We start from the raw sequence: 19,459 nt of genomic DNA, 5'->3' as shown, positions 1-19,459 counted from the left end.
GAACATAAGAGAGAGGTGATTTGATTAATGGTTGAAAAGGATCACCCTGGCTGCATGTGGGCAGTAATGAAAGTGTGGGATCAGTGACTAAATTTCTTGGATGATGACCACCCCAACCCCAGTAAGAAATATATTTTGTAACATTACTCGATTCCAGTTTACTCTTCTTTCACATACTTGTAGTGTTCTCTCTAGAGAGAGACACTTAGGAGAGTTTCCTTGTGATGGGCCAAGTTTCGGAGATCCTTGTTCTGATTTGAATATAATAAAGGGATTCTTACCAGATTGTTACCCAAAAAGCTGCCCAAGTGACATGTTATCGATGTAGTGAACTGGGGACTGAAATACCATTTTAGAAGACGCAGCACACATCAGTCCTCACTCTGAGAACACCCCCCTCCCAAATTTTGAAGGAATTTAAGATTTTCATGTAGGATCAGGTCGCATCTAGAATAATTTTAAAAACTAGTGGATCTTCCTCTTCAATCCATTGATACCTTTGCAGGTAGGAGCAACTAATGCATATCTCACTATTCCTAATCTTGACAGTCCCTCAGTGGAAAACTAGTTCTAGGAGAAGAGTAGTTTAGGGGTATGATGGGTTCTGGAAACCCTCTGCAGAGAGAGGCTCACTGCAGCCAGTCTCCCAGAGTGGATACTTGTGAAGTGACTACATCCATACCACGGATTTCTTCTGTTGAAAGAGACACTGTTAAAGGAATAAAAAGTTTAACAAGAAATCCAAAGATAAAAACATACCATAAGACCGTCACTGTCCAGAATTGTTTAAGAGCTTGTTTAGAAGTATTACTCTGGCAGTAAATTGCAAAGAATGATAAATGCAGACCTGTAATATATGGTCCTTTCAGGAAAACTAAAGATTTGATACCAAGAATAGATTTGATCTTTTTTTTCTTCCGTAAATTATGGTGTTTATAGACAATATAGAAGGATGAGGTTGATATCCAGAGCATAGAAGATGGCCAATGTAACAAGAACTTTTAAAATTCTAGTTTAAGTAAATTTTGTCCACGTAAATGTATTTTACCACAGGTTTGTTTTGAAGAGGATTATTTTGAGGGGTAATTAGTGTCATGTTTTGCAGACAGATTTCAGCAGTATTGCAGCTACATCTGTGCAAAGTTTAATAATAGATTTTAAAAATACTTCTGGAAATTTTCTTTTCCTGTGGCTATCAACCTGAACAGAATACATATTTGTTAAAACATTTGTTAGCTATTATGTTCCATGTTACTGTAATTGGGAGTAAACTGTGTGTGCTTCTGTGTGTATAGATGTAGGTGTAGATACATAGTGATGCCCAAAGCTTAAACCACTGTATTGATTCAATAAGAAAATAGTAAACGTTTTTAAAGTCTTCTAGATCATTTTTTTTTAATTTTCAAGTATAGGAACATTGAAGTTTGAGTGCTGATCCCTACCTTCTCTATTGAGGTAGAGTAATATGAGGCTTCAGACAGAAAAAGCTTTGAGAAATCAACCTTACACTAACCACTTAATAGTGGGGAAGCTTCTTATGTATCAGGAGCCTTCAGTGCCTTTCCTTCCCTCAAACCAGTGTACAAAGAGGACATTCCATACCTGAGCACAGCAAAACCAGCAGGACATCCTAAAGTAGTGTCTCTCGTGCAACTAAAAAATGAAGCATTATTAAATCTTCCACTGAAGGGGAAGGAGTTGCGTTACTGGGTAAGGCTTAGGGATAGGACAGAAGTATTATTGAATCCACCACTTGCTCATAAGTAACAAAGAGTTTTAAAACAGTATCTCATTTTCCAGATTTATGAAATGTGTGTGAATGTTATAATGCCATCTCATGCCCAGATGGCTTTATCACAATGTCGCTGGTTTCACAATGCTCACATTTAAACCTCTTGTCTGTCTCTCAGCCTCTCTTACCAGAATTTCAGAAATGTCGTCACATGACCTAGTAGTTTTTTTACTCCATTTCAAGAAAGCATTAGAGAAATATTTCCTCGCTGTCATCTCCTTTACCTCCCCTTCCCATCTTTAAAAAAATAATAACAGAAAAGTTAGGTTGGCAGTATGACACCACAGAGAAAAAAGGCAAGGAATGTGTGGTAGAATTGATGTAATATCCTCATAAATATTTAGGGTAGGTCACTTGTTCATCTGGGCACCTCATACTGAGACAATAGCACTAGATAATGGGAAGGTATATTCAAAACTCTTTAGGGATATAAAATCATGCCTTATTTACACTTATAATAATTTTTATTCATATCTTCCCAGGCTCTAGCCAGATGGCCATGAATCATTATGGCAAAGAATAGATCAGAAATTCAGATACCTAATCTACTCATGCAAATTAACTTAGAGAAAAGAGAAATAAATAAAAATAAATTAACCTCTTATAACCTTCAAATCATCCTCCCTCAGTTTGCTTTTCATGTAATGCCACATAAGCACCAAATGTGCTTACTTAAACTACCTATAGTCACAGCTGTCATTTAGATAAACCGGCAAATGCGGAAAATCTGTGGAATTTGCCAGATAACTTTTTTCTTATGGATAACTTACCAATTTCATTCTAAATTATTGATATGAACTTAAGTATAATATTAATGTAGCTTTTCTGTAGTCCGCTAGAAAGTATGTTTCACTCCTTAATATTGTAATAAAATGTGAGAACATAATTAGATTGAATATGTAAGCCTTTTCATCTTTTCCATTCTGCTTAAATAGAAGTATTTGCATAATAATTACTATAGCAGAACTGAGTTTTCTTATTAAATCTTTTTTGTATTTGACCCTATTTCTTGCTTGAAAATTCAAAGGTGTTTGTAATGAGGAAGTTGTTTTCTACTGAAAATAATTAATAGCCTAAGTGGTATTCTGCATCATTTTTCCTTCAGTTGATTTTAAGAGTTACCAAAATGAAACAGTTCTGAAAACTCTTGATGTATTAATTATAGATATATTTATTTAAAAATATATATCAGAGCTGACTTCCATCTTTGAGATATGTTCTGTCCACTTGCATGTGCAGGTCATCTCACCTGAGTTTTTTGTTTTGTTTTTGTTGTTGTTGTTAAAATGTTCAATTCAGGTTCTACATGGTCAGCTATTATGAGCGGAATCACAGAATAGCAGTTGGAGCTCGCCATGGTTCAGTGGCCCTGTACGACATCCGGACTGGAAAATGTCAGGTAAATAAATCATTGTGACTTCCTCTCTGTAAAGTGTGGAAGTTATTGAAAGGAATAAGAGACTAGCACTTCACCAGTTGACGTGCTGAGCTGCTGGAACATTATGGATAATGCTAAAGGGATCAATAGTTTAATGAAGGACTCAAAGAATATAGAGCCCTACTGTCTTTATTCACCGGCATCGAAGGGTGGCCACAGATGGGTTCATAAAGAGAGCCCAGAGAAAGGTGGTTCTGCTTGCCAGCGACTTTGCAATAAGTCTCTTCGTTTAAACAGTTTTCTGATTCTTCTGTTTTTGCCGTGCATTTTTTTTTTTTAAGATTTTATTTATTTGAGAGAGAGAAAGAGCATGTGCAGGGGGGAGGGGCAGAGGGAGCAGGAGAAGCAGACTCCCCTCTGAGCAAGGAGCCAAGCAGGCTTAATCCCAGGACCCTGGGATCATGTCCTGACCTGAGGGCAGACACTTCACTGACTGAGCCACTCAGGCGCCCCTGCCATGCATTTTCTGAAAGAAGTTTGATGATACGTTATTATGATTAATGACTAACCAAAAATTAATTTTCTAAGTAAAATGAGGGATTTGGCAATTCTAAGATCGCATTCTAGCCAGAGTTCAAGAGAAGAAGAAAACCACAACAGCATTTAGTATGGCTGTATAAAAAAGAAACTAATGAAATAATATATTATTTTTATACTTTTATAACTCTTTTTATTTTTGTAACACTTTATTGTTTATGAAGAATTGTTCTTGATTTTGATGATTTGATTCTCAAAATGTACCAATTGGTTATGGCAAGTCTGGCCCCACTTTAGATATAAGTGAATCAAAACTCGGAGAGACTTTGAATCTCTTTATCCCAGAGGTCATACTGTTAACAAATGGCAAAGCCAGGGCTAAGCTCCCCTGTGATCATGGTGAATTTATAGTGCTCATTGGTAAATAGTTCCAAGTCATAACTTCTTATGTTTCATTATAGCATTTATCAATGCTGATCTATTCAGCCAGATTAGGAATTATATTCACCTGTATTAGATAAGTATATATTAAACTGTATTAGGAATTTCCAGAAGGAATATGAAGAAATTAATAATGATATAGCTAAAATTTTAAACTGCCTCTTAAATTTAATAGGCTATTAATTAATTCTCCAAAAGTTTCCCTGGCTGCTTTCCATGAAAACAGTAGTGCTAAGAGCTGGTAATAGATGTTGGGGGTAAAAATTTCAGGGATCAGGCATGTTTAGAGGATACTGTTGGAATGTTGACCACGTTTCTTTATGCAAAATTTCTCAGTCTCTAATGTGTGAATATGCATTTTGTGCGATGCATAGAGGACGCACCATTTGCCGTACTTGTGTAACTGATGAATTTTGTTTCTGTGAATTTTTTGACATTAACTCCTTATCGATGGCCATATTTTTTTTTTTTAACTCTGAACTCTGACTTTGAGCCGTGAAATCACTCTAAATACTTCTTTAAAAATTAAGTTCCATGTCGGGCGCCTGGGTGGCTCAGTTGGTTAAGCGACTGCCTTCGGCTCAGGTCATGATCCTGGAGTCCCAGGATCGAGTCCCGCATTGGGCTCCCTGCTCAGCGGGGGTCTGCTTCTCCCTCTGACCCTCTTCCCTCTCGTGCTCTCTGTCTTTCATTCTCTCTCTCAAATAAATAAATAAAATCTTTAAAAAAAAAAAATTAAGTTCCATGTTGTTTGTAAGATTCTCTCCTAAAAGGGACAGATTCTTCAAATAGTATTTTCAGAATCTATTTTGGTAAGACGGTTTTTAAAAATGAGAGTATATTATTACTAGCAGACTTGAGAGAAATAAATCACAAACATCGAGACGGTAAAGACAACAACAACAACAAAAAATAGAACAAAGGGACCTTTTCAAGCTTCTTTAAAATTGAAGTATAGAAATCCGAGAGAAGACTGCTATTGGAGAAGAGGCACAGTTGGCATCAGCAGAGAGAAACGTGATGCGCTGTGGCACAGTGAAGTAACCCAGAGGAGTGAAGGAAGAGCAGCAGTCAAGAATCAAGGACAGAGTACCGAACTGTCCTGCACTATACATTTCTTGACAGTCGTCTTCCTCCTCGGTGGTCTCAATGAAGGTCTTAGGAACATGCAAAAAACATAATAATTTGAATATTTTATTCTTTTTAATTAAATTACTCAAGATACACTTAGTAATCAAAGGCATTCTTTCTTAACAGGAATTTGTAATGTCGTTCATATTCCATTTTATTTTCTGTCCATCGTTTTAGTACCTTTAGACATTTTAGTGCCCCCAGATTTTTTGGTCTACTTCAGCTTCTTGATTTTGATATCCCAAACTACCGTTAGTGTTCTATGACTGAATAACCTTTACCTTCCAGCTCTGTATGAAAGTAAAAGTTGCCTTTTCTTCTAATCATTCAGAACATGAAAACGAAGCTAACTCTCTAAACTCAGTCTTAACTACTTTTGCCAGTTACCAGTTACATCCAGTGACAGTAACACTTCGGGGATTCTCTTAACTCTTTCATGGTGTCAGTGTTGTAGTATTTGAAATAAGTGAGTCAACAGCTGAAACAGAATACACAAGTATAATTGGCATGTTCAGAAATGATGTCTTACAGGTGAATCCAAGGACTAGGAATTTTGAACTGGGAATGCAGTAATGCGTTTCCTGAATTAGCTATTGGAATCAATTGACAGAGTGGGACAGTTTTCCTAGCATGAGCAAAGACACGGAGATAGGACCTAAAACGTGTAGAGAGGATAATCAGTAAATTCACTGGACTCTAGGGAGTGGGATTCCAATTAGGTGGAAAGATAAGATATAACCACTGTACAGGGAGAGTCACAGCTGATGGAAAATCTGCTGTGGTCTGTCCAGGATGCCAGATGCTGAGAGAATATCCCCGGGCCCAGTGGAGGCAGAGAACCCAGGACTGAGGGAGAGCGGGGAGGACATGTAGATTCCCTGTCGTTGTTACTAGATTAGTTGGTAACAGCATAGAAACACTAAACCCCTTTCCCTTACCTTTTGGCATTGGCTGCTTTTTTTTTTTTGACCCATTTTCTATGTACTTGTTCGTCCCAAACATACATAATAGGAGATAATACAAAGCCACAGAATAAATACGCATATCTGTCTGGAACATGAAGTTTACTTAACTGTTCTCAAGCTCTTGCCCAGATCGGCCTGCCCCCGTTTCAGTAAATGAAGTTCTGCTGGAACACAGCCACGCTCCTTGCTTTGAGGGCTGCGTGTGGTGCCATCCACAACAGCAGAATTGAGTTGTTGTAGCCGGCAAAGCCCATACATGGTCTGCAAAGCTGAAAATATTTACTCTGTGGCCCTTTACAGAAAAAGTTAGCTCACCGAGGAGGTAGCGAATTTAACTGCAAAGTCTGTTAAAACGCTGCAGTGTAACGTATCAGAGAAGATGAATTAGAAACTGGGCAACTTGCATCCCATCGCCACTGCTTGTGAATTTCATAACCTTGGGGAAGTTTCTCAGCCTGTCTGAGCTAAAGTTTCCCCACCGTAATCGGTGATAGAAATAGTACCTGTTCTTGCGTGAGAAGTAAATAAGGTAATTGATGTGAAATTCTTAGCACAGTGCCTGTCAAACTGTTAGTCTTTGGTAAGCGCTGGTTGTTATTATATTCAAATGAACTTGGAAATACATCACACTGCAGTTAAATTACATTAATTATAGAGAACGTGAAAGGTCACACGTGAGACATGAGGGTGTTGGTAGTAGACTCTGGGACCAGTTCACAGTCGTCAGTGAAGAGCACTTTGGTGGACAAGTTAAGCAGGGCTGCCTTACTTAGGCCATGTGTAGATTTTTTCTTCCTAAAGGTAGCTCTTGCCTGTGGTGTTAGGCTGACTCTCCACTGATTGTGGAAATCAGAACTTTGACGCAGTTCAGTAGTTAAAAATCCTATTGTGTTGCTGACTTCACTTTTACCTGGCAACTGCTAGCAATTTAGGCATATACCTGACTCGGATTTTGCTTAATTAAAAAAAAAGAAAGAAAAGTAACTCCCTATGAAGTACTTAAATTTTGTTGATAGGCAGTATTCTTGATAAGCAGGCCAGTTAAATTCCATGAATTCTTAGAGCTATAGGTTTGTGTGGGTTAAATCAGCGATGAAAATCCTCCCTCTAGCAATATCTGCCTTTGGTTTCGCAGACTTGATATGATGTCTCACTGATTTCCCAATCTCTTTGAAAACAGTCTTTGTAATAAATAACTGCTGGCTCTGTGCAAGATTCTCTTAGGCTCGTGTTGGCTAGTTTTCCTCTCGAAGTTTGTACCGTGTCACTTGGAGGTATCTGATCCACTTTGGCAAATACAAATACTTCCTTTTCGATAGTGCTCAAAAAAAAAACCACAGTGATGTATGACAGAAAGTATGGCAGAAGTCTTATCTAAATCTTGAATTACTAAAAGAACTTTATTATTGAAAAGTTTAAGTTCCTTAAAAAACTCACTTTTGAAGTCTTTTTTTTAGTGCCTGGAACATAGTGGATGCATAATAGAATACATGTTGATCAAAAAAACACTCTTGAGTCTTTGGAGTAAAAAGTATAAAAAGAAACATTTTATGACATGGTAAATGAAACTAAAGTATGGCTTAATTATATCAAAAATATATGGGTAATTTGGGGCATAGTTGTATTTTGGTTTGTCAGAATCATCTTATGAAATTGTTTCTAAGGGATATCTTATAGGATATCTTTTCAGAAATAGCATAGAGAACCTCTTTCTTATGAGTCATGAAAAGTACCTGTATTTCTGTAGTGGACCATGACCAGGTCTGCCATAGGCCAGATAATGAAGGAAAAAATAGAAACAAAGATTGATTGTATTCATAGCACTGTGACAACTGAGGTCTAGCTATAATCCATTCTAGACCAGAAGGTAAATTCTGGAATGCTGATGTGTGACCCATCACACAGCTTAATGCTGTAAGAAGTAATGAGCCCGCATGTTGAGTTCCTCTGGCCTTAACAGATTCCTTACTCTATGTAGGATAGATGCCTTGAACTTCAGATGTCACCTTGTAATTGGGCTCAGCCCAAACTCCAGGCCCTGAGGCTTTTATCTGCTAGACATTTCCATTTCGCTATCTTGTCATTGTTTCAAATTCAGTGTTTTAGAAAATCTAAGCCTACATTCTACCAGCGTCTTTTCTAACCTACCTTTTTCTGTTAATGGCGCAATTATATAATGACATCACAATTCTTACTCCTTGTCCTTTACCCATCTATATCCAGTCACTGAATTCATTGCTCTTTCCTTAACAGTATACCTGAAATCTACCTTGTCCTCTGCTAACAACCTAAATTAGGCCCTTGACCTTTGTGCGTCAAGGCCTTTGAGATTCTGGCTTTGATCATCATAAATATGACCTCCTCCTCTGAGCTGCATTTCATTCAATAACAACATCCTCTGTTGTTCCCTATCATGGTCCTCTCCCAGTGTACATAGGAAGCATTCAAAAATATCTGTTGAATGATTCGTTGCAAACAGTGAAGATTTCAAGAAGTGCCCCTTTCCAATTACTTTTGTCTTTAGGTTATATTGAAATGTCTGCCTTCACTGAATGTATACAGTTGCTGTATACTCGTAGGTGAAACACTCCTGCTTAACAAAAATGCTGAGGATAATCCACATTAAAATAATGAAAATTGGCCCTGTTTTCATTAATAATTCTATTGAAATTTATTTTCCTTTGACCTTCCTTTGATTTCCGTAAACCCACTATAAGTTATATGGCCCTCTCAAATTCTCTACTTGTACCCATTTGTCTGGCTCAGATAAATTATAATCATTTCTTTGATAGTATGTGCAAAATACCAAATTTGATACTAAAATTAATTAGCAAGTTATATATGTTCTCTTACGTATTAGAGCAGCTTCTGGAGCCTGACTTGGATTTGAATCCTTGCTAGGCCCTTATTAGCTTCGTGGCATGAGCAAGGTCCTTAAATGCTCTGTGCTTTAGTTTATTCATCTGCAAAATGGACACAATAACTCCCATAACATTGTGTTGTAAAGATTAAAAGGATAAACATATATAAAGCAAACGTCAGCCAACAGTAAGGGCTTAAAAAATTTTAGCCATCATGATTATTATTTAGTCATTGCTTAAATAAGACAAAATCAGTCAACCTCATTCTCTTCACTCCTGCTGTTATACATTAAACTTCATACCAGGTAGATTTATTACAATTTCTTTCTTATGATTTTCTTTGCTGCTCTTATTTCCAGACTACTTGATTAATCTTACAAGTAGAATGAATAGAATATCAAGTCAAGTAATTAGCAGATTTCTAGATTATAGTTACTAATCTGTCCTCATCATATTCTTTTTTTTTTTTTTTTAAAGATTTTATTTATTTGACACAGAGAGAGAGAGTGAGAGCAGGAACACAAGCAGGGGGAGTGGGAGAGGGAGAAGCAGGCTTCCCGCGGAGCAGAGAGCCCGATGCGGGACTCGATCCCAGGACCCTGGGACCATGACCTGAGCCAAAGGCAGACGCTTAACGACTGAGCCACCCAGGCACCCCTCATATTCTTTTGTTTGTCCTAATTTTCCATACCATAAATCTGTTGTCCTACTGATATTTTTTCTTCAATGATTTTTTAAAAATCATTACAAATACTACTTTTAATGTTACTGCTATATTAGAATCTTTCTGAGTAAAGTAATTTTAGGCTAATTTTTAAATACAGTATTCTCAGCTGCCAGCATTTCTCAGTTGTTGGCTCACCTGTTTGCATATATTTAAAGTCTTATATTAACCACCACTGGATTTTTTTTCAAGGACTTTTATTACTATATAATTTTCCACATCTGTTTTCTTCATCCTTTTTAAGATATAAAAGATCAAGTCAGTAATTCAACCTTTCTATTATTATTCTTATTTTCAGTTTCTCGTGTTAGGTAGCATAATTTTTTGTAGTTTCTCTTGGTTTCAACAGGAATAGTTGTGACTGTTCTCATTCTCCCTCATTTGTGTATCATATATTACTTATCCCTTCATTACTTATCTACTGAAATTCAGTCTAGTTTATTTATTAACTTAACTTTTTATGTAAATCACAAGCCCTTTTTATTTTGCATAGGTGGGTGGCTGCTTTTATAACTCAAAAGAAAACTGTAGTTAGAATCTTAAGGTTTGTTGTTATTTGATTTTTATTAGGTGTGAGTTGGTCTAAAATTTTTTATTCTGCTTCATCTCTGGATCTGGCGGGCTATGGCCAGTGCCCAATTCCATTTCTTCTTTTTGTCAACAGGAAGCTTCCTGTAACAGTTGTGTTGTTGTTCTTGTTGTTGTTTTTTTCTGACAGAAGTATTTTGTTTTCTTTGACAATAATGATCCACTGATACCTAGCCAGTCAAAATTGAGTAATTTGTATAATTTCCATTCTCCCCGTGAGAAGTCTAGATATAATGTTTGAACGATTAGCATTTACATGAGAACAAGAGAAGAGGAAGATATGGAACAGCTGATGAAGGAGAAATCTACCTGCTTTTTTCTCTGGCATTCCATTTTTTCCCAAAATGAATTATATTGATTGCGTCTTTTGATTATAAATGTAATTCATGCTCATTTAAAAAATAACCTCAAACAGTAACAGAATATTTAAAGTGGAAAGTTAAAGTCCACCGTTACCTGCCCCTTAGAGTTAATTCCTGTTTTAGCTGTTTGTTGTAAATCCTTTGAGTCTTCTTTCTGTAATATACAAATAATATTATCCCCTTCCTCTTCCTCAGTATAATTGTCTTCTGCAACATGTTTGTATTTTTACTTAACAATGTATTATCTCTTCCGGTGACTCTATCTATCTTATTCAATAATGGCAAGTATGTGATGAATGCCAACTATTAGCTGCAAATAAAACAGGCACAGATCCTGCCCTCAAGGAGCTTCTGTCCTTGTGAGAGGAGACAAACAAGAAACTAAACAAGGAAACATCAGGTAGTGGTAGGATAATACAGTGGAATGACTAGGTACCTACTTTGGGTGCTCAGGAGTAAACAACACACTGAGGGGATGACTGTGCACCATCTAGAAGAAGGGTATTATAAAGAGTAGGTGGTACAAAGAGTAAGGTCAGAACACTGGAAAGTTTGGGGAACAGAAAAAAGGCAAGTGCAAAGGGCACTGGTTTTGTGAGCAAGCAGAAGGGAGGGTTGAGGTGGAGCTGGATAGAAGGCAAGGATCCAGTCCGGAAGGTCAGGGTGGGGATCTCAGATTTTATTCTAGTGTGATGGAATGCCTTTAGTGAATTTTAAGCAGGGAAATTATATGGTCTGTTTTTTAAAATTATTTTTTATTTGTTGTTTTGGAAGGCTTGTTCTTTATTTCACAACATTGGAATCATAATAAACACACTACTCTGCAAGTTGAAATCTTAATAGTGTATCATAGCTAGACCTCCCAGTTAAAACCATTAATCTAGCATGTTCCTTATAAAATATGAAATACTTTAGGAAACTATTCTTCTGTTGATGAGATATTCAAATTGAATCCAGCTTTGCATTCTTACAAACAAGGCTTCAATAGACATTTTTGAATATATGTCTTTATACACCAGCGCTTTTATCTCTGTAGGATAGATTCTAAAAATTGGAATTGGTTTGACCCATTTTTATTTTAAAAGACTGCTTGCTGCTGAGCTGGGACTAGGGTTGTTGCAGTAGAGATGGAGAAAAGCAGGCAGATGAAGGAGAGCCAATAGGTCTTGACTATTGTTCAAATGTAGGTGCAGTGTGGGGCAGTTAAGGGGGAGGCGGTGGTGAGAGAGAGAATTCAGGGGTGATTCAGATGGATTATGATGCCCTAACAACTGGGAGAAAAGCAGGCGAGGAGTAGGGATGAAGCACAGGACTTCATCATTGGACATACTAAATGTGAAGGGCTATTTTAAACTGTTAGGATGACTGCATAGTATTCCAAAACACAGATGTAGGAGAATTCATTAACCAAACTTCTCTCAATTAACATTGAAGCCCCCCTCCCCCCCACCATTTCTCACCATTATAAACAGTGCTACATTGACTAGCCTGATTTTTATAACTTTTTATGCTGCCTATCTGATTTTTTGGGGTAAATTCCTGGTTGTAGAGTGCTAGGTCAGAAGATTTGTGCATTTGATTGCCAGAATGCTCTGAAACTCTTTTCCCACAGTTTATGGGCATTAGTTTCTTTGCACCCTCCCTAGCATTCCTGTGAATAACAGAATGACTCTTGAACTGCAATTATTCTCATAAAAAATGAAACCCCACAGTTGGTTTATTTTGCCTCCTATATTTGTCATCTCACATGACAGACTGTTTATTCATTTATTCAGGAGTTGTCACTCATTTTATTTTTTAAAATATAAAGAAGTAAAATTAAAAGTTAAAAATTTTATGATGGCTCTTCTCTGACACCATATTATAGGCAAGACATCCAAAAATAAACACGAACTGTACCTACCCTCAAGGAATTTATAATCTGGTATGGAAGACAAGACATAAACTGGTGGTTGAAATACTGTGATCATCCTTTGCAGCAGTGCTATCTAGAATCCTGTGGGAGAACACAGGAAACACCAGCCTAGACTTGCTTAGGAGTCTAGGGAGAATGGTCTGGCAGCGTTCTCTAAAGGAGAGGACATCTGAATTGAACCATTAACAATTAGGAGTTAGGCAAAGAAGGAGAAGGGCAAGGGACTTTATGCCAGGCAGAAGGTACAACATCTGCAAAGCCCAGAGGAGCAAGAAAGCATAGGGGAAGCATGCTTGCCAAAGACTAACAGCTGTTTTCCTGGATATATGTGAATGGTTCATTTATAGCAGTTTTCAAATTAGCATAATACGTGGAATTGCACAAATCTTAGGTGAAAAACAGTTATTCCAGTAGATACAAAGAGACACCTCTTATATGTGACTTATTAAACACTAAGTAACAAATTTTCTAAATAAAGTTACATGGTGTTAGCAAAGTGTTAAACAACTGAATGCTAGCATTTTCCGTAAATAATATTTTTAGGAAAAATGGGGCTTGGCAAGATATGAAAATGTTTTCAGCATGAGATTTAAAGAACTCTAATAAAAACAAACCAGTATAGTCTGCAAGAGACTCATTTTAGACCCAAAGACACCCCCAGATTTAAAGTGAGGGGGTGGAAAACCATTTACCATGCTAATGGACACCAAAAGAAAGCTGGGGTGGCAATCCTTATATCAGACAAATTAGATTTTAAACCAAAGACTCTAATAAGAGATGAGGAAAGACACTATATCCTACTTAAAGGGTCTATCCAACAAGAAGATCTAACAATTGTAAATATCTATGCCCCTAACATGGGAGCAGCCAATTATATAAGGCAATTAATAACAAAAGCAAAGAAACACATCGACAACAATACAATAATAGTGGGGGACTTTAACACCCCCCTCACTGAAATGGACAGATCATCTAAGCAAAAGATCAACAAGGAACTAAAGACTTTAAATGACACACTGGACCAAATGGAATTCACAGATATATTCAGACCATTCCATCCCAAAGTAACAGAATACACATTCTTCTCTAGTGCCCATGGAACATTCTCCAGAATAGATCACATCCTAGGTCACAAATCAGTTCTCAAATGGTACCAAAAGATTGGGATCATTCCCCGCGTATTTTCAGACCACAATGCTTTGAAACTAGAATTCAATCACAAGAGGAAAGTCGGAAAGAACTCAAATACATGGAGGCTAAAGAGCATCCTACTAAAGAATGAATAGGTCAACCAGGAAATTAAAGAAGAATTTAAAAAATTCATGAAAACCAATGAAAATGAAAACACAACTATTCAAAATCTTTGGGATGCAGCAAAGGCAGTCCTAAGAGGAAAGTATATAGCAATACAAGCCTTTCTCAAGAAACAAGAAAGGTCTCAAGTACACAACCTAACCCTACACCTAAAGGAGCTGGAGAAAGAACAGCAAATAAAGCCTAAACCCAGCAGGAGAAGAGAAATAATAAAGATCAGAGCAGAAATCAATGAAATAGAAACTAAAAGAACAGTAGAACAGATCAACGAAACTAGGAGCTGGTTCTTTGAAAGAATTAACAAGATTGATAAACCCCTGGCCAGACTTATCAAAAAGAGAAGAGAAATGACCCAAATCAACAAAATCATGGATGAAAGAGGAGAGATCGCAACCAACACCAAAGAAATACAAACAATTATAAGAACATATTATGAGCAACTCTGTGCCAGCAAATTAGATAACCTGGAAGAAATGGATGCATTCCTAGAGATGTATCAACTACCAAAACTGAACCAGGAAGAAACAGAAAACCTGAACAGACCTATAACCACTAAGGAAATTGAAGCAGTCATCAAAAATGTCCCAAAAAATGAAAACCCAGGGCCAGATGGCTTCCCAGGGGAATTCTACCAAACATTTAAAGAAGAATTAATACCTATTCTTCTGAAACTGTTCCAAAAAATAGAAATGGAAGGAAAACTTCCAAACTCGTTTTATGAGGCCACCATTACCTTGATCCCAAAACCAGACAAAGACCCCATCGAAAAGGAGAACTACAGACCAATATCCCTGATGAACATGGATGCAAAAACTCTCACCAAAATACTAGCCAATAGGATCCAACAGTACATTAAAAGGATTATTCACCACGACCAAGTGGGATTTATCCCTGGGCTGCAGAGTTGGTTCAACATCTGCAAATCAATCAATGTGATACAATACATTAACAAAAGAAAGAACAAGAATCCTATGATCCTTAGATGCAGAAAAAGCATTTGACAAAGTACAGCATCCTTTCTTGATCGAAAGTCTTCAGAGTATAGGGATAGAGGGTACATACCTCAATATCATAAAAGCCATCTATGAAAAACCTACAGCGAATATAATTCTCAATGGGGAAAAACTGAGAGCTTTCCCCCTAAGGTCAGGAACACGGCAGGGATGTCCACTATCACCTCTGCTATTCAACATAGTATTGGAAGTCCTAGCCACAGCAATCAGACAACAAAAAGAAATAAAAGGCATCCAAATTGGCAGAGAAGAAGTCAAACTCTCACTCTTTGCAGATGATATGATACTTTTTGTGGAAAACCCCAAAGACTCCACCCCAAAACTGCTAGAACTCATACAGGAATTCAGTGAAGTGGCAGGATATAAAATCAATGCACAGAAGTCAGTGGCATTCCTATACACCAACAACAAGACAGAAGAAAGAGAAATTAAGGAGTCGATCCCATTTACAATTGCACCCAAAACCATAAGATACCTAGGCATAAATCTAACCAAAGAGACAAAGGATCTGTACTCAGAAAACTATGAAATACTCATGAAAGAAATTGAGGAAGACACAAAGAAATGGAAAAGCGTTCCATGCTCATGGATTGGAAGAACAAATATTGTGAAGATGTCAATGCTATCTAGAGCAATCTACACATTCAATGCAATCCCCATCAAAATACCATCCACTTTTTTCAAAGAAATGGAACAAATAATCCTAAAATTTGTATGGAACCAGAAAAAACCCCGAATAGCCAGAGGAATGTTGAAAAAGAAAAGCAAAGCTGGCGGCATCACAATTCCAGACTTCCAGCTCTATTACAAAGCTGTCATCATCAAGACAGTATGGTACTGGCACAAAAACAGACACATAGATCAATGGAACAGAATAGAGAGCCCAGAAATGGACCCTCAACTCTATGGTCAACTCATCTTCGACAAAGCAGGAGAGAATGTCCAATGGAAAAAATACAGTCTCTTCAACAAATGGTGTTGGGAAAATTGGATAGCCACATGCAGAAGAATGAAACTGGACCATTTCCTTACACCACACACAAAAATAGACTCCAAATGGTTGAAAGACCTCAATGTGAGACAGGAGTCCATCAGAATCCTAAAGGAGAACACAGGCAGCAACCTCTTCGACCTCAGCCGCAGCAACTTCTTCCTAGAAACATCGCCAAAGGCAAGGGAAGCAAGGGCAAAAATGAACTATTGGGACTTCATCAAGATAAAAAGCTTTTGCAAAGCAAAGGAAACAGTCAACAAAACCAAAAGACAACCGACAGAATGGGAGAAGATATTTGCAAATGACATATCAGATAAAGGGCTAGTATCCAAAATGTATAGAGAACTTATCAAACTCAACACTCAAAGAACAAAGAATCCAATCAAGAAATGGGCAGAAGACGTGAACAGACATTTTTCCAAAGAAGACATCCAAATGGCCAACAAACACATGAAAAAGAGCTCAATATCGCTCGGCATCAGGGAAATCCAAATCAAAACCTCAATGAGATACCACCTCACACCAGTCAGAATGGCTAAAATTAACAAGTCAGGAAATGACAGATGTTGGCGGGGATGCGGAGAAAGCGGAACCCTCCTACAGTGTTGGTGGGAATGCAAGCTGGTGCAGGCACTCTGGAAAACAGTATGGAGGTTCCTCAAAAAGTTGAAAATAGAGCTACCATATGATCCAGCAATTGCACTACTGGGTATTTACCCCAAAGATACAAAAGTAGGGATCCGAAAGGGTATGTGCACCCCGATGTTTATAGCAGCAATGTCCACAATAGCCAAACTGTGGAAAGAGCCAAGATGTCCATCGACAGATGAATGGATAAAGAAGAGGTTGTATATATATACAATGGAATATTATGCAGCCATCAAAAGGAATGAGATCTTGCCATTTGCAACGATGTGGATGGAACTGGAGGGTATTATGCTGAGCGAAATAAGTCAAACAGAGAAAGACATGTATCATATGACCTCACTGATATGAGGAATTCTTAATCTCAGGAAACAAACTGAGGCTTGCTGGAGTGGGGGGTGGGGTGGAGGGGATGGCGTGACTGGGTGATAGACACTGGGGAAGATATGTGCTCTGGTAAGCGCTGTGAATTGTGCAAGACTGTTGAATCTCAGATCTGTACCTCTGAAACAAACAATGCAATATATGTTAAGAAAAAAAGAAGAAGAAGATAGGAGGGGAAGAATGAAGGGGGGGAAATCGGAGGGGTAGATGAACCATGAGAGATGATGGACTCTGAAAAACAAACTGAGGGTTCTAGAGGGGAGGGGGTGGGAGGATGGGTTAGCCTGGTGATGGGTATTGAGGAGGGCACGTTCTGCATGGAGCACTGGGTGTTATGCACAAACAATGAATCATGGAACACTACATCTAAAACTAATGATGTAATGTATGGGGATTAACATAACAATAAAAAAGTAAAAAAAAAAAAACCAGTATAATTTTCTAGAATACATTTAATTCTGGCAAGCACTCTGAGACTACTATATATCAAAAGAGAGCTAATATTCAAGACTCAACAGAAATGTCAGCAAACACACCTATATTAATAGAAGTTTGGAAAACAATGTGTTCTTCTCTCTAAAAATAACAAAGATTTTTACTTGTAGTTAGAAGGAGCAATGGACCTTAGGGATGTGGTGGACAGTAAGATTGATGTTTCTTTAAGGCAGAGTTTTGAAGCTTCAGGCACAGTTTTCACCGAGCAGAAGTCTATAACGCTTATACATCAAGGGCACTTATGTGGTGATTGCAAAAATTGCAGTGAGAATTGACTACAGTACTTAGTCAGACCCTGACATTTTAGGTATTTTCTTCGTGCTCTTTTCAGCAGCTGGTTTTATGGCAGGTGCTTCCTATGACATTCTGGAGCAACAACCAGAAATATGGCATCGGGGGTGATAATAAGATGAATGGTTGGGGAAGACAATGGCTTCTTGACAGTGTGTTGAAGAATTACCTAACAAGGTTCCTGTTTTGAAAGTGAAATGCTATTTAGAGAAGAATCTCTAGGAAAAGAAACAGACATCTGGAACAGTGCTTGAAATTAGACCATCGTTTATTCTGAAAATTTAAACATTTTTAAAGAATATTTTGAACAGACTCCATATTTTTCTGTTGTTTCTCTATCACTCACTGTGTATTTCTTACATTTGTGTTATACTTGGGGTGGTAATATTCAAGATTTTTGCACCAAGAAAGAAAATTAAAATACTTGGCAATATCTGTAATTGGAAATACATGAGGCAGAGAGTTCTATTGTTTACAAACCCGGCAGTTATTACAAGCATTTCAACATCCTTGCAAAAGCATTAGGTAGACTAAAATATATTTTGATTTTCAAAGTAGGAGAATCACAGTACATTGAATTCATTCTGGATTCATTGCCTATAGTCTTTATATCCACTCTTGATATATAAGGTGCTTTGAATCAGGCCTGGCATGTAGTAGTCATTCAATAAATGTGATTCATAGTACTCTAAAACACATATAATGAGGACGTGAGTCTATAGCTCATGATAGATTTTAAAGAGATGTTGATGATTTAAATGAGCTCGCTGTCAAAATTTGGTACCTCCTGTCCCGAATAGAACTCCTGATGGAGTTCACATCTGGAGGAGGAGGTTGGGGGAGGTACCATAAAAGCCCCTGGATCTAGTACAGTCAGCCCCCGAAGTTGTTCAGTTAATCAAAAATGTTGCTGGAGTGTGGCATCATGTAAAATGATGTATCTTAAACATTTCATTTTAGTTTAAATCCTATCAAGATAATTTTATTTTTTGTCTCTTGTTGTGAGAGCAAGGCCTTTTCTTTCTATAATTGGTCCATTGATGATAGTTCTAGAACATTTTTCTTCCTAAACCGTCCCATCTTCCATTTGTTTGAGTAGATTGGGAAACTAAAGATACATATAAAGCAGGCTCAGAGTATAATCCTAGATGTTTACACTTTGTCCGGTCCTGTACACTTGTCTCACTTACACCTAATTTCATGAGTGTGTGCATGTGTATGTCTTTCTAAAGCCATCTTCCCCCTCTTATAATTTTGTCTGATATTTAATTCAACTACATATTCACGTTGACAAGCACAGCCAGCATGGCTTTGGTTAACTCTAGGTCCAAGAGTGCTCACCTGGCAGGAACAGTAGGGAGTAGGCTGTTAACTGCTGGTGTTCCTCAGGTGCTGGGCATCAGCCAGGATACTTTACAGAGGGAAGAGAGAGTATTGGTTAACACCAAGTGTCAGTAAAATCGAAGTCAATTAAGAGAGATTCTGTTGCATGGTGCCTGGAAGTATTTACATGACACTATGAAGTGCAGAAGGGAGTGACCACTTGTATGGGCCAGGTATCTGCAGCCCAGCAGGGATGACAAAGATGAAACAAGTAAGTGCAATAAAGTGGGTCAGTGCCACAGCAGA

The 19,459-nt window shown here is 37.7% G+C and overlaps 1 protein-coding gene across 2 annotated transcripts in view; it reads left to right on the top strand.

The window, feature by feature from the left end:
- Positions 1-19,459, top strand: part of WDR7 (WD repeat domain 7) — a 347,094-nt gene that overhangs the window by 275,188 nt on the left and 52,447 nt on the right. For both annotated transcript variants that reach the window (XM_034995695.1, XM_034995694.1), the window contains one exon: positions 3,092-3,191. In XM_034995695.1, the coding sequence (XP_034851586.1) occupies positions 3,092-3,191 (100 nt within the window). The remainder of the gene's footprint in view (positions 1-3,091; positions 3,192-19,459) is intronic.

Source organism: Mirounga leonina, unplaced genomic scaffold (genome assembly GCF_011800145.1).
Source record: "Mirounga leonina isolate KUSES-001 unplaced genomic scaffold, KU_Mleo_1.0 Mir_93, whole genome shotgun sequence".
Classification (NCBI taxonomy): Eukaryota; Metazoa; Chordata; class Mammalia; order Carnivora; family Phocidae; genus Mirounga; species Mirounga leonina.
The sequence above is the reverse complement of the archived record's forward strand: the minus strand, read 5'-3'. Positions and strand labels throughout refer to the sequence as shown.